The sequence below is a fragment of the Danio rerio genome, chromosome 6 (genome assembly GCF_052040795.2).
Source record: "Danio rerio strain M-AB ecotype USA chromosome 6, GRCz13ab, whole genome shotgun sequence".
Lineage (NCBI taxonomy): Eukaryota > Metazoa > Chordata > Actinopteri > Cypriniformes > Danionidae > Danio > Danio rerio.
Window position 1 is genome coordinate 13,097,153 of NC_141026.1, and position 16,498 is coordinate 13,113,650.

General features: G+C 34.6%; 1 protein-coding gene across 15 annotated transcripts in view; it reads right to left on the reverse strand.

Moving 5' to 3' along the window:
* The window catches only part of pkp4 (plakophilin 4), a 97,862-nt gene that overhangs the window by 4,979 nt on the left and 76,385 nt on the right, over positions 1-16,498 (reverse strand). For all 15 annotated transcript variants that reach the window (XM_087256725.1, XM_087256722.1, XM_087256723.1 and 12 more), the window contains 9 exons: positions 15,039-15,222; positions 12,385-12,502; positions 10,652-10,843; positions 8,736-8,909; positions 7,696-7,846; positions 7,383-7,575; positions 6,133-6,217; positions 5,141-5,258; positions 4,884-5,015 (listed from right to left, as the gene is read on the reverse strand). In XM_087256725.1, coding sequence (XP_087112851.1) covers positions 4,884-5,015; positions 5,141-5,258; positions 6,133-6,217; positions 7,383-7,575; positions 7,696-7,846; positions 8,736-8,909; positions 10,652-10,843; positions 12,385-12,502; positions 15,039-15,222 — 1,347 coding nt within the window. The remainder of the gene's footprint in view (positions 1-4,883; positions 5,016-5,140; positions 5,259-6,132; positions 6,218-7,382; positions 7,576-7,695; positions 7,847-8,735; positions 8,910-10,651; positions 10,844-12,384; positions 12,503-15,038; positions 15,223-16,498) is intronic.

Sequence of the window (16,498 nt, forward strand, 5' to 3'; positions counted from 1 at the left end):
TTGTGGAGTGGCTAAGACATGTTAGGTATTCCAAGGGAATAATCTCTCGAGTTATTGAATGCCATCCTTTTATGGAAGGGGGCTTATCATTGATCCATGACATCAAAATGTTCTTTCTGGCAGCAAAACAGGCAGAAGATTCGTTGTTCATACTTGTTCTTTATTAGTTTGCAAGGAAAAGCCAGGAGAAGGGACAAAGGGTCTATATCTATGTCCAGTCCAAAAATGTTGTTTATTAGGGCTACAATTCTGTTCCAGTAGGCCTGAATCACCTGACAGTGCCATATGCAATGAATATAATCCCCTATATTTGATTTGCATTTAAGGCATAAAGGTGAGTGGGTTGCATTGAATTTATGTCTTAATTGAGGTGTGATATGAATTCTATGAAGGATCCTGAGTTGAATGGCTTTGCTCCTATTACAAACTGAAAGCTTATTGGCTAGAGACAAAACTATCTCCCATTCTTCTTCCAAAATATCCACCCCAAGCTCTTTTCCCCAAATTGATTTGAGATGGGAGTTACAGACAGTGTTATAAGAGGACAGAGCCTTATAGAATAAAGATTTTTTTTTTTGTTTAGGGGAATTTTTTAATAGAATTTTCTCAATTACCGTTAATAAGTTTTTAGAAGTAAGTGTGGTGTTCTTAAATATGTAGTCTTTAATTTGCAGGAATCTGAAGAAATGTTGTCTTGGCAAATTAAATTTTGAAACAATAGTTTCAAAAGGTAGTAAGTTTCCCTCTTCAAAAAGATCATGCATTATATATATACCACAGGCTGGCCAAAGATTAAAGCCAAGATCTAGAGTACTTGGTAAACACTCTGGGTTGTTCAAAAATTGGTAGAAATGGGGATTTTTTTATTAAGAATTTATAATTTTTTTTAATGAAAAATTGTGTTTTATCTGATTGAAAACCACAAACCCTAAAAAAACAAATAAATGCATTTTGAAATCAGCTTTGTCAGAATCTAGTTTATTTAGCATCTTACTTTTTTGCTGGTTGACTTACAAGGGCCAGACATCCCATTGATTTAGTGGATGTATTTTGCAAAATAAAAACATCAATAGAAGAAGCCGTATTAATAATATTGTGGCTCAAGAGTAATATGGATAAATGATATTATTAGGGTTTGTATAGTGAATGTGTAATATAGTAATGGCTTTTTTTCAGTTTGTCGATTTGTTTTTAAACTAAATATTGATTTTTATTTGGTTTGCAGTTGCACATGTACTTGCTGAATTATTTTAAGGGATAAATAGCAATATTTTGAGAGTAATTAATAAATTTAATTAAAACCACAGTATTTCATAACATGTAGAAACAAAAATATAACATTACAATGAATTTATTATGTTTTTGTGTGGTCTCAAATGGCCACCCCTAAGAAAATTTTCTGGGGGCACCACAAGTGTGTGCAACGAAAGGCGGGAGGTTGGGGAAAAATTAAAAGCGCTCATTTTCAGTTTATTTGCTCCCAATAAATGGAGGAAAAACTAGTGGATATTTGGCAGGAGCACCCCGTGTCTGTTTGATGTGTCATCTGAGCAATATCACAACCGGGTAAAAAAGAAAGTTGAGGTGAAATTGCTAATTCCCTTCAAACCCAGGGGAGCAATTATGTACATTTTCTACCCCATTAAATGCTTCTTTCTCGTTATGTTGTCAATAACAAAAGATATTCTTTGTGTTTTTGGTTGTGAGACATAGTTTGGATGAAGTTGTTGGCGATTCTTTCTATTGTAAAGTCATGCAATGTGAAACTCCCTGTCGCAGATCCATCTTGCAGTGTAAACAAAGCAGCGACAAAACGCTAGCCTAGATAGTCATGCAGTGTGAAAACATCAGTGACAAGACTACTTAAGTAAATCTTTTGGCCTTGTAACCAAATTTGACCAGTTTCTGCTAGGTGTAAATGACAACACAATAATTAATCGAACAGTTATGATTTAATATGTGGTGTATATAAACAAATAAAATATGCTTATAATATTTGTGCTACTTGGAGCTGTGCAAAAGTACAATTTTATTTTACATCTAAATGCACAGTCTGTGGTGAAGCTGTATTTCTGTGAACCACAGTTAGGGTGGAGAGCAGGTCTGAGGGTTAGATGGGTGGAAACGGTTCAACAGACCCGATGAAGACCTCACGCACACTGAGAATCACAGACACATAATCAGACCCTCCAGCCTGAAGTACCACCAATCAATGAAGAGTAACTACGGAGGTCAAGTGCTCTTAAATGAATGACCATTACGGCTTCCGCCAGACAGAAGAGTAAAGCTGATTGCTCTATTAGCTGACGACAGCATGAGTGAAATATCTATTAGTGCAACAGTCCAGCTTCCTAATTCAAAGACAGATCTTTCTGTTGTTCTGCAAGAGTGCTATGCCATTAATCATTTCCACAGACTTAAAGGGATCGTACATTTAAAAAGGAAAATCTGTAATCTATTTACTCAACCCCAATGCATCCAGGGTGAATTTGTCAACAGTAGAAAATTATAGATGATTGTATATTACTATGTCCTTTGATGATTGATGAAGTTAAAACACAGGCAAACCAAACTTATTATATGTAGGTGGTACAATTCATTGAGGTCTTAAAAAAAAGCAAAGAAACTACATTTTACTGAAGAAAAAAAATATTTAGATGGAAAATAAAAATTGCCGAAAGGGTAATTAATCAACACACTATCTGACAAAAGTCTGGTCGTTTAGGGTGTACTCACATTAGGTACAGTTGCCTTGAACCGTGCCAAAGCGCAACTGTCCCCTATCCCCTCTCTCCCTTGGCCTGCACTCACATTTTTTACTAAACAGACCTGAGCACGCTTACATCATCGATGGTGCGACTGCTCAGTTAAACAGAGAAAAGCGCTCTCGCTCAGCACAGTGGAGATTGCTTTAGGTATATCGTTTTTTGTTTTATTTTAAGTCATTTGGGATGCAGTGACACGCAGTCAAATACTTTGCCGAACAGATCCACAACTTTTGATGCTCATAAGTTATCATAAAAGTCCTCGTGCTGCAGGTATTAGGAGGTTTCCTGAAGGTGCGGCTATTGTGCAGGGAGGGGTTTGCGTCTTTAATAAACTGTTCGCATTCATTGAAAATTAAGAATAATAAATAAATTCAAATGAATCCTTAAAAGTCATGTCACGTGTTCAGTTTCAGGCGCAAGCGTGCTTTGCACTCACACTACAGGCATACTGCGCCAAAGCCCAAGTGAACCGTGCTCTGGCACACCTCTTCCAACGGGGCAAGGGCCGGCCAACTGAACTGCGCCTAAGCCCGATTCAGAGCACTCACACTTCTCAAACAATTCGGGAAATGCGCCTGGGCACGGTTCGGATTGCATAGTGTGAATGCTTCCTTATCCAGGTTTTAGGAACAACAAATAATAACTTGACTTGTAGTTGATCATTTAGCATCATAAGTGGCTTATATGAAAGGCCTCTAGATTAAGCTTATTTTAGCAAAATAAAATATGATCATGCATTGACTTTTAATTATTTAACAAGGACAGTAAGGTCTGACTTTGCTTAGACAAAAGTCTTGTCACCTAACAGAAGTAATGAACAGTATAGAATATAAAGTCATGGTGCAGTGGAAAAAGAATGAATATTGTGGATGACTCTCATGCGCTTGGAGGACTGCATCCATACATCTCTGCAATGACTCAAATAGCTTATTAATTAAGTCATCTGGAATGGCAAAGAAAGCGTTCTTGCAGGACTCCTGGAGTTCATCAAGATTCTTTGGATTCATCTCCAATGCATCCTCCTCAATCTTACTCCAGACATGCTCAATAATGTTCATATCTTGCAACTGGGCTGGCCAATCCTGCAGATACTGACCTTCTTTGATTTCAGGAACTTTGATGTGGAGGCTGAAGTATGAGAAGGAGCGCTATCCTAATGAAGACTTTGCCCTCTCCTGTAGTTTGTAATGTAATGGGCAGCACAAATGTCTTAATACCTCAGACTGTTGATGTTGACATCCACTACATACTAAATGTAACTCCAACCCATGATTTTTCCTACATCAAACTTGACTGATTTCTGTAAGAATCTTGGGTCCAAAAATGTTCCAATAGGTCTTCTGCAGTATTTGTGATGATTGGAATGCAGTTTAACAGATGAATCATCTGAAAAATCTACCTTTTGACACTTTTATTCAAATAATTAACAAGAAGTAAAGTTATTATTTATTGCTCTTACAACTAGGATCGAGACTTACAAAGACTTTTGTCAGATAGTGTATGTTTGTGTTAAAACATACACAAATATAATGGCTTTATTCAAAATTTTATTTTCTTTAGCATCAGTTCAGACTACTTATCGTGCTACTGACAAAACCTGGATATACCCATGCTGTGTTTATGAGCAGATGAAGACACACGCTGTAGATAAAACGAAATCTTTCTTCATATACAATTTTCGTATACAAGATTTCTACAGAGAGGATGACTTGCATTTTTTGTCCAGCCACACTCATTCAAACTAGAATCTACAGATGTCAGTAATGCATATAAACAGACCTGAAAACACTTTCATTTGTGTTTCGAAGATGAACAAATGTCTTGGAATGGCATAAAGGTCCCATTATATTTCAAAACGAAGTTATTTTTTGTTCTTTGTTTGAGGGTCAACAAGAAGTTAGAAAAGGCTGAGTAACGCTATACTGTTTCCAAACATTCTGACATCCCGAATTGCATATAGGTAGGGTTTTAAATGTGTCATGCTGCTTGAGTGTACTGCTAAACCCAAAAAAAAGTTCCAGAAAGCCTTTTTACCTTATCTGTTCACAATAGGAGTGTGGCTATTCCTTAAAACGGCCAGTTATGAAATGTTTGGAGGACTTCAAAAAAGCTCACCTGTATATTGACTTGTGTTTCTGTTGGCGTCTCCATAATAGTTATGAAGTTGCATAGACGACTGGGTCCTTCGCTGATTTAAACGCTGACCTCTTATACCCAACATGGCAGGAGAAGAGGTGGCACTGCCTCCTAAATGTGGAAGAATATTGATTAACAATACACCAATTGAGTACAAACAGAAAACAATATCAGTCTTTTGAGAAGTAATGTCTCTGCAGGTTCTACAGAATGACACTGTGGTCTTGGTAGCCAACCTGATTGGATGACAGGGGACATTTGTACGTTGCTGGTTGGCAGAGTCGGTTGGGAACGGTATCGGTCCCGTTCCAGCGTTGATACTGGGGTGATGAAGTGATTCTGGTTCCAACCATCCTGATAAACCAAACACACAGTTCTAGCAACTAATATTCACATCAGAGCATCTCATTACAATATTTTTTAGTAACGCAATTAAGTTACAAACCTTTTGATTTACAGGTGGAGTGCACATTTTTTTGTTATTTTACATACACTAAACATTCTATTAGCATGCATTACCTGCACATGGGGTATAAAACAATAAATTCCAGTATTTTTTGTTGTAGATTTTTACTTTTGTTTTCCAGATAAACATTTTAAATGCTAAAATCTTAATTAAAAAGTGAACAGAACATGTTCAAGGTACTAAAACAAATGTTGTGGGTATTGCTTAAAAACAAAAAAACTAAACTCATAACTTAATTAAATAAATTAGGTCTCATTTACTTATGATCACACTGATTAAACATGCGCCGGTATTCTTACAATGTGATAACCATGGGTAAAAATATCACATTTAATTTCTTTAAATGTCTGGGTAATTATCTGCACAATATATTGTATATTGTAAACATGTCAGGCTGAATAATCAAAATAAATCATTGGCTTCTGCTTTCTTCATTAGATTCACAACCACAGATTTCTTTAAATCTTGAAGAGGCATCTTTGGATATCTTTCTTTTCTTGGCATATAAAGTAAGCCACTGCCCCGTTCAGGTCTATAGCATGCTTGGATGTTGATTTATAAGCGACATAAGCCTAATACTGATCATTTTATATTTTTAATCCCATAAAATGACAAAACGTATGCCGTGAGATGATGTTAACATCAAGAAGTCAATGGTTACTGCTTTAAAACATCCTTCAAAATATCTTCTTTTTTGTTGAACAGAAAAAAGAAACACATAAAGGCGATTGAGGGTGATGAAATCAAAATAAGAGCATGTACCTTTTTGTAGAAGGTGCGCAGATCTCTGTACTGCCAGAGAGTGTTTAGCACCTGAGCTGCTGCTTTGACCACCTTCATGGAATACCTGCAGAAAACAACAAGATCTTTTTATTTACATGTATAGTGCTCAGCATTTCTGAGAGTACACCTTCACAAATCTCTCATTTAAACGAATATTTTCTATAGGAAGCTTTACATTATATTGTGCATAATATCCCGCGAGATAACAAATATGTGCTGCCGTTGCACATTTAGGGGCCGATCACAGTGAACGCGCTTTTCCATGGCAAAAACGCGAGATTCACATTGCTTTTTTGGTGACAAGAAAAAGAAGCGCTGTGTTTTTTTTTTTTATGAAGCTAGGAAACGACTGAATCCACTGGGTATTGGTTGTGCGTAAGTGTTGCTGTCTATGTTGTTTTAATTGTAACATTTAATAATGTTGGGAAATTTAAGATTTGTTAAGTAATACAGCTTGGGGTAAATTGAAACAGCGACAGCTAGTCTCTCCTCCATCTTTAAAATTCTCCATAGTAGTAGTCTTCACAACACAAACACTGCAGTAACCTCAACGAAAACTCCACCTCTGCTTTCATTTGACTGAAGAATGAAAAAGACTGATATAACACGCTTTTTCCAATCTGGGTTGACTATTCAACTGCGAGCACACAGTGCGCAACAGCAAACACGTGAGGCACACAGGGCGCATAAGCAGCACAAAACACACACAGCCGTTAGTAAATCATTCAAAAGATGCCCCACTCAACGCAAAAGGCGTTTGCTGTGATCGACCCTTTACGCAGCCAAACTTTAAAAATATATATAATAATATATTCATTTGTTTAACTGATACCATTAATCGGTTAAAAAACACACCCTTTTGGTTAATTGTTAATTAATTACTTTGAGCATCCCTAGTTTGTATTATTTTTCCTTATTTGGAATAAATTCAAATGCATGATCTTTATATTCTTAAAGATGTCCGATGACTAAAATACTATTAGTAATAAATAATTTTAATAAATTTATTAATATACTAAATCTGTTTGGTCCAAATGCACCAAAACATGTGACCTATATTCACTGAGAAATTCAAAAATGGGGTGTACTTATATATGCTGAGCACTGTATATCCATTTGAACTATATTGTACATTAATAGCAACAGATTGCATGTCATTAAAGTGCACGCCAACACCAATCTACATCTAAAGCTGCCCACATCAAACAGCCCATAAAAGAGTCATGTACCTCTCTCCGCGTCCTCTGCTGATTGTAACCAGTTTGTCGATGCCGCCGGTCTGGGCGAGCGCTCGGGCGTTCTCCATGTTCCTGCTCGTGACCTCGTGCAGCGCACAGCAAACCGCCGCCACCGTCTCATCTGACAGCAGCGAGGGCCCGTTGCCAGGCAGACGGGTCACCAGGTCCCGCATGGCGTACTTTCCTTCAAAGCAACCCAATTCAGCAAACATTTATTTTAGAAGATGCAATGGCCACATAAAACCGACATATAATAAAAAAGGGAATGTAAGAAAGTTGGTAGCAATAGGTTTGAGTGACTGACCGATGAGCTCTTTGTTCCTGGCGTCCAGAGCCATGTTTCGTAACGCAGTAGCCACAGAGCAGACCACCCTGTCATTATCCATTCTTAGCAGCTCCACCAAAATGGGCAAACCCTTCTCTTTACGTACAGCAGCGCGGATGTAGGACGCAAACTGCATGGTGAGAAAGAGGAAACTTGTCTTTATGTGCAAACAGAAAAAGCAGCAAGTTTGATCCAATCAAAATTTGACAAAAAAATGCAATTAAAGTCAAAATTTTTAGCATCCTGTTTTTTATTTAGCTTTATATTTTAAATATTTCCCAAATGATGTTTAACACAGCAAGGAATTTTTCACAGTATTTCCAATAATATTTTTTCTTCAGGAGATAGTCTTATTTGTTTTACTTCGGCTACAAGTTTTACATTTTTTTAAGGTTTTAATGTCAATATTATTACCTCCCTTAGGCAATATTTTTTTTCAATTGTCTATAGAACTTACCTAATTATCCTAACTTGCCGAATTAACCTAGGCAAGCCTTTAAATATCACTCGACACTTGAAAGAAGTGTCTTGAAAAATATCTAGCAAAATATTATTTACTGTCACCATGGCAAAGATAAAATAAATCAGTGATTAGAAATGAGTTATTAAAACTATTATGTTAAGAAAATGTGTTGAAAAAAATAACTTTCCGTTAAACAGAATTTGGGGAAAAAATATGCAGGGGGCTAATATTAAGAAAAGTGAATAATTCTGACCTCAACTGTACAGTTATTGATGCTACAAAAATCTTTTGTTTTCCAATTAAATATATAAAACAAGCTAAACTTTTGCATTAAATAAATATTGTATAAAATACATTTACATTTATACCCCCATTCTAAAGAAATGCACACTTTAAAGCTACATCTAGTCATATAGCATGTGTGTGTATGTGTGTGTGTGTACAGGACATATTCTTCATTCACCAGCCAATTAAAGGCCTTCATATAATTCAGTTCTATTCTGAGCCGAGCGGTTGTATAATTCAGTTTATGGAATAGGGACCACAATCTGCTCACCCTCCAGGTCCCGGCGGAGAGATTCTGCAGAGACCCAGCTGCTCCTTCCAGCGTGGCCGGGTTCGAGCTCTCTGCCAGCAGAGTGAGGTACGGCTTCACCACAGACGGATGCCACAGCATCTCGGCCCCCTTTGGACTTCCAGAAAATCCTGGAATAGGCCCCACTCCATCCCACTGGATCAGAGGATTACACACAGAGACACATAGAGATGGGTTAGTGTTAGTTTTAAAATTAAATGAAGCATGAAAGCCGTACTTATTTGTAAAATGTAAAATTAGATATTACGGTCACTTCAGTTTATTGTAATGATTGAATATGGGGTGTTCATATCAGACACGGCTTAAAATTTTGCGTTTACTCGCTTCAAATTTGCTTCAATTGCGCGTCAAGTACACTTCTCAATAGATCTCTTTGCTTCAGCGACTCTAGTTTCGTTGCTAAATGGCTAACATGGATATTATTGAGAGAGTAGCTGTGCTTTATGTGCTTTAGAAAGGCTGAAAAACAGTGTGGATTCGTTCGGCGCCCTGTCTGAGTCCACTAGATCCTTTCAGAGGTGCACCCAGCTCGTCATTCATATCAGTTCATCAACTCCTCCAAAAACTATACCTTGATGATGGAAGCTTTCAGCGGTGCTTTTAACTAAGCAGAGCGCAGTTTGATGAGCTGTTTTCCGGTGTCGGCAGAAAGATTTCCCCTCTGGACATCAACAACAGGTGCTACGTCATGATCACACCCATACTAGAGCAAGTTCCTGATAGGTTAATGAGGCACAAATGTCCGATGAAGGTCAGATTTTCAAACTCAAGTGCTTTGAGCGTCAAACGGATAAAGCGATCACTTCACGACACTTAATTCATGCAAATCACATCATTCGCGCTACCTTATTTGCGTAAATGTCGCTGCAGAGTGTCTATTTGTGTCTTTGCATTGACTTTACTTGGAAATCGCTAACGCTTGACGCTTCATCCGCGTCTTGTGTTAATGCACCATTACAGTACTGAACCTAATCCACATAACAATCAATAATTTGTTTAAATAGGCTCTCTCTCTCTCTTTCTCTTTCTCTCTCTCTCTCTTAAACCAATGACAACTTCAGTTGTTAATGATTAAGATTTAAAGTGATATAAATAAATCACTTTTTGCAAAAGTTTATAAAATTTAAACAAAGTATAAGTGTTGAAAATAAAGTCTCGTTTTGACTTTCTAAATATCTAAATTTCCAAATATCTATAAACGAGACGTTTATTTGAAAAGCATAAAAGACAGCATAGAAATCAATCATTTTTTATCATTTTCTTTTATCATTTTTGAAAATGAGTTTTGAGTTTAGTGAAAAAGTGAGTAAAAGCAAAAACAGACTATTTTGTAATGAGGTGACAAATATTAAAAATTTAAAGCAAGACATACGGTCTAAAAGCCATTTAGTGTTGTCTTAGTAAATGTACATTTTCTAAAAAATATTTAGATGATTTTTTCTAAAAAAACAAAACAAAAGCCTGATTCAGATTTTTTAGTGCACACCTTTAGTTTTTGCTGTGTAGTATAATTAAACAATTTTTTAAATCAATTTTGTACTCACATCAAGTATAACTTTTTTCCATATAAAACAGTTCTTAGCATCAAAGTTTGAGTTTAGCTACAATATTTTATTTTTTAGAGATTTTATTGCTTTTCATGATTTCTAGAGAATTGATATTTCTCAATTTTAAAAGTCTACCAAATGTTTTAGGTTTGACATGGCTGAAGGCTGAAAAACAATCCCTGTTGGGCTGTTGGTGACTTATATTAAATAAATTGAAAATCCAAGGACGGACTAAATTTCCTCTTAACAACTCTAAATCATTTGTAATGAATTATTAAGAAGCTATTTTTTTTAGTTTTAGAACATGGACTTTATGTAGCGATAGATGACCTGCTGATCCTGCCAGGACCTCTTCTTTTTCTTCTTTCGGAGACCCCAGCAGCTGTAGTCGGCCTGTTTACTAGAGGTGTCAGGGCCCAGGAGAGTGTCTAGATCCTGGGTTCCCATCAGCCGAGACGGGGGCATCTCCAGCTCCAGACGGTATGACAGGTTTCTCAAAGTGCACACACAGTTTTCCACAATCTGACAAAAAAAAAGGAAAGGAATAATAGCCATATAAAAGCCAAATCATTTGTAACACATTTGTTGTATTTTTACATCGATCATTTTTGGAGCTTGACAGGCCTAGAGCTTATTCTATTAGAAAAAGGAGTCATAAATATATGTAAAAAGATATACATATTTACACATATACAACTGTGAAACAAATGTAAATCTGAATTTAAAATTCATAGTTGTGTGCTGTGTGTAAAATACAATTGTTCTCTTATCTTGTAAATTACTGATGACATTTCTTTAAATTTCAAAATAAAACGTTTTCATTTGAAGCCTTTCTTTCCTTAAATATTAAATAACAAAATGTGCCATGTTTTCAGATTTATATTTATTTTTTAGAACATAATGCAAATGTTTTAACTAAGAAGGAATTAAGAAATCAAAATTTGGTGGAATAATCCTGATTTTTAAAATCCCAACATATTCTAATTTTTATTCTGACCTGTTTGTCAATTTCTGAAGAAAGAAAGCTTTAAATTAACAATATGTTTATTTGAAACTTGGAAGAAATTTTATCAGACATTGAAAGCAAAAAAGAAAAGAAACATGTTTTGTTTTAAAATTTGAAAGAAATTTTATCAAATATTTAAAGCAAAAAAGACATGTATTCAATTCGTTATTCAGAACCTTTGACATTTTCTGTAGAAAAAAAAGCTCTAAATTGAGAATATGTTTATTCTAACATATTAAATCGGACCTCTGAAGCAAGAAAGAAAACATTTTGTGACTTAAACCAAAACCTTATAAATCAAGTGTTATTTTCATTTTTTCCTATAGCAGTATATATACATATACACTGTATGCAACTGTATGAATTTTTTTTTTTTTTACTTAAACCAGGACCTTATAAATCCAAAGAAACTGAGAATGGTTACATATTATTTTTCATTTTCCTATAGCAGTATATATTAAATATCATTGTATGAAAAAACAACAAATAATAATAATAATAATTTACTTAAACCTGAACCTTAAAAATCCAAAGAAACTGAGAATGTTCAGTTTTCCAACAGCAGCATATATAAAATAAGCCATAGTATGAAAAAAAAATAATAATATTTTACTTAAACCACGCCCTTATAAAGAGAATGTTCAGTTTTTTTCTATAGCAGTATCTATAAAATCTGTCATTTGTATTTTTAAAGATATTTATATTTATTATAATAACAACTTACAGCGATGCTTTTTTTAAAATTGCTTCTTTTCCAGCAGAGGGCATGCTAACACTGAGATTTGGCTCAGGAAAAACCAAAATCCCTCACAATGCAGCAGTCCACCACTAGGGGCCCTCAATGCTATTTGGCCCTTCAAGGAGTGGCACAGAATACATGCAACACCTTTTTTAAGCACCGAGAGCCTCTGCCAGTTGCCAGCTGTCCACATATTTAACATCTGAAAATTTGTCAAATATCTGGCAAGAATTAATCAAACACATTCCAATTATGATCAACAACCCAATACATCAGATCTGGATGGTTTTAGATGCAACCATAAGAAAAATCACTGACCTTGCTGTCATAATCGGAGGTGTTTACACATGTTTTGATTATATAGAGGAGAGAATCAATCAGTCCTTCACAGCAACGCATCTGCCTTCTGGCCTCTTCTCCAGCTGAGCTCAGGTTCCTGAAACACACACGTCAACATCATGTCAACAACAAAACAGTGTTCATCTAATTAAGACAAATAAAGGTCATTCTTCCTGGAAAAACACGTGATTGGTCAAATATTTGTGATCAGAAAAATGTTTTTAAAACAAGTATGGAGTCAATCTAAGGCCATATATACTTGCAAAATAAAAGAAAGTTTTGCAAACTAAAAATATATTGAGAAAAAATAAATAAAATAAATGCAACCTCCAAAAATTGCAAAGCAAAAAAATTTTTTTTTGAAAAATAAAAATACATTTTTATATAAAGGGAAAATAAGTTTTGAAAATAAATAAAAATAAAAATCAAGCAGTGCAGAAAAGCTAAAATATTTAAAAAAAATAAACTATATATATTTGCTAAAAATTGTATAGCATTGCCTTTACAAAACCCGTCCAGTCAATTGCAATGCTCATTTCGATTAGTTTTGAGTTTGCAATGCTGTTTTCTCTTTGCACTTCTCTGTAATTAATTTTTGCTTTGCGATATTTGGAGGTTTGCAATTATTTTTTGTTTGCAAAACTTTTTTATTTTGCAAGTATATACGGCCCTAGATAAACTCAATTAAGAAGCCTGTTTTGCTCACCAAGGCTGCAATTACTCGGTTAAAAAGACAGTAAAGAATGTAAAATATTTGCATAATTTTAAATAAGTCTTCAATGTCACGTGATTCTTTAGAAATCATTATAATTTGACGATCTGCTACTCAAGAAACATTTATTATTATCATCACTTATTGTGAAAACTGTTGGGCTGCTTCACAGGTTTGTGGAAGCTGTTATACAGTAATATTAAAAAGTATCAACAATATATATTTATTTTTATTCAAGAACACATTCAACTCTTCAAGAGTGAAAGACATTTATAATGTAAAATATATATATTTTTAATTTGAATTAAATGCTGTTTCTTGCTGAAATGTCTCTTTTTTTAAGGCTGCATGATTTTTTGAAAAAAGATCACAATCTCGATTCAACCCCCACATTCTTAATTCAGCATCTCTATGATTCAGCCATTACATTTTCAAGTTCGGGAGAAGCATAAAGGTGGTTCCACAAGTCTTCACGTTGTTTAATATACGTTGCTCAGCAACATGGACACCTCCAAATGATGTTAAAAGTGTCACATACTGTATTTATATAGTGTAATTCACCCAGAAAAATGTCATTTCTGTCTTAATGTAATGATGTATTCATGGCTGCAAAATGACACGTGAGCTGTTTGTTTACTTCCGAGAGGATGGGTGCGTGCCTGCGACTAATGTATACTTTAATGAACAGGACCTGCACAGGCTGTGAATACCAGGTAATAAAGTTATAAATAACATTCAGTTGGTTGCACAGAGTGATTGTTTGTGAGTCGTGCGGGAAGTAGGATTTGTAAAAGTGATTTTACAAAGTGACAGCAGCCATGACATGAGCCTCACTCGGCAGTGAAAGTGAGATCAAAACCATGCACATCATTTACAAGATGATAGCGCATTGTACAGTTACAATTACGACAAGAATTTGATATGTTTGTTTGTTTTATAGTGAACACAAAGTGTTGTGCATGAAAATAAATGTTTAACGCTGTCAGTATAACTACTCTAGCCTATATAATGTTGATTATAATGCAAGAGGGAATCTGATACTGGCAAATCTCATTTTACCAGTGAAAAAAAAGGTCTAATAATGCTATCAATGACAAATGACAAGCACATGTCTCAAACATAATATTTTAACTTCAGAATTATGAACAGTTGCATTGTGATGTCATCACTTTACTGTGAATTAACAACCAGGACAAATTTAAAGTCTCGCCAAGTCCACCATTCAAAATGTAGCATTTTAACCAACAGTAGAGCTAAACATAGGCCTAGTATTATTGTTGTTTTACCATATGTTTGAGAAATAACAAGGATAATAGCCTACTCATATTAACCTTTACTTTATATATACAGAATCGTGAGAAAATCCTGATCTTGATTTTAAGCAAAAAACAGTGATTCTCATTTTAGCAAGAATCGTGTACACGTCTGAATTTTCACAAAAAAAGCAGGAAAAAAGCATAAAGTCCATAATGATAATCAGAAAAAAAATTTTGTTATGATTTTTAAAGGATCATGTGACACAAAAGACTGGAATAGGAATACTGAAAATCCAGGGGGGGGGAGGAAGAAAAATGTAAATAAATCACAAGAAAAATTAAATTCAAACTTAAATTAAAAGTCATTTAAAATTGTAATAAAATCTCTCAACATTAGTTTCTAATTTTTGTCAAATTGATTCAGCCTTGGTGAGCAAAACTGGCATCATTAAAACAAACATTCTAAAATATAAAGAAATCAAACTTGTCCCAAACGATAGAGCGGTAGTATAAATAGTGATCATCTCGAATGATGTCTATTTTATATTTTATCCAACTTCTCAGCAGGACACTTGACTGACTATTGATTAATCAATCTGAACAGGAAGCTCTGTATAATTCTCATGAGCGGATGTTTATTAGAGGAGATTAACATGAGAGTGCACCTGAGGCATCCGGTGGTGTTCCTAAGAACCAGAGAGGAGTGCAGCTTGAGTTTCTGGTCCTCTCGCTGAGGGGCCGCACCCCAGCCAGAATGAGGGATGATCACTGTGTTGGTGAGGGGCCCGAGAGCGTCTCGAGTGATCGTCATCTTCACAGAATCACACGAAGACAGGTTCCACAAAACACCTGACAAAGCACAACCACAGAAAAAATATTTGAAGTTTAATAGTAGAACATATAAAATGCAACTATAAAATATGAAATATGAAAGACTGTAAGGCCCACATAAATAAAAAATGGAGGAATTTATTACAAATTTATGAATAAAAAAAAAAACACTAAATTACTTATTACAGCCCTTGGCTAGTGAATTTTGAGAGATGTGAAAACCACAAATGTGTTGTTGTTGTTTTTTTGTTTAAAGTGTGTGTGCATGTATATACACTGTAAACAATGCTGGATTCCACACAGCTCCTGCATGTTTAAGCAGATTGAACATAAAACAATGAAGTTTAATTAACTTTTTTAAGTCTATGAATGATAATGGGAACCGACACGTCATCACTGGACAGGCAAATAGCGCTATGTCAACAATTTAGATGCTATCCCAATAATGATTTTAAACTCAGAAGATTAAATTAGCTGACAAAAGCTCAATTTTATCAAGCTTTCCCCACAATTAAAGCTAACAGCTGCTAACATTGTCTTAATTGACGCTCAACAGACAAATCTATTAAAATCTCAAAAAAAGTACTCAAGGGTTTCTTGAATCTTTAAATAAGTAGCTTAACAAGCAGCAAAAAATATTGTTTCAGTGTAAAAACAGATATCTATATGTATTTGTCTGTATGTGTGCATGTGTAAGAGAGATTTTATTTTAGAGAGTATTTATTTATTATTACATTTTTATCCTAAAATGTTGATTGTTAAATGTACAGTTTATTCTGATTTGTTTTTTTTTTTTTTCATTTTTTTAGTTTTTTTTTTATTTGTATTTGTATTATTATATACTACTACTATTAACTGTGCTTTCTATGTTTGCTGGTTTATTTACTTATTTTTTTATACGTATGTTCTTTTTAATGTAAACTTTATAAATGCTTTGGCAATACATTTGTAACATTTTTCTTGCCAACAAAGCAACTTTTGAATTGAATTAAATTGAACTGAACTGAGAGAGAAACAATTCAGACCTCAGTTCCGTTGGATTTTGTATTTATAGTTATGTGCTTGACTAAAGCATAATTTTGTGTTGTTTGGAAAACTACTGATGACAATTAAGTGAGGTTTTAAATATAAATGTAGTAATTTATGGAGTTATAATTCATATTTATTTTTAGAAAAAAAAAAACTATTCCAATGTTTAAAATATTTAGTAGAATAACCCTGATTTTCAAATTACACCAAAATATTAAAAAACTGAAAAAAACTAAACAAAAAAACACATCTAGATGTTAAGATT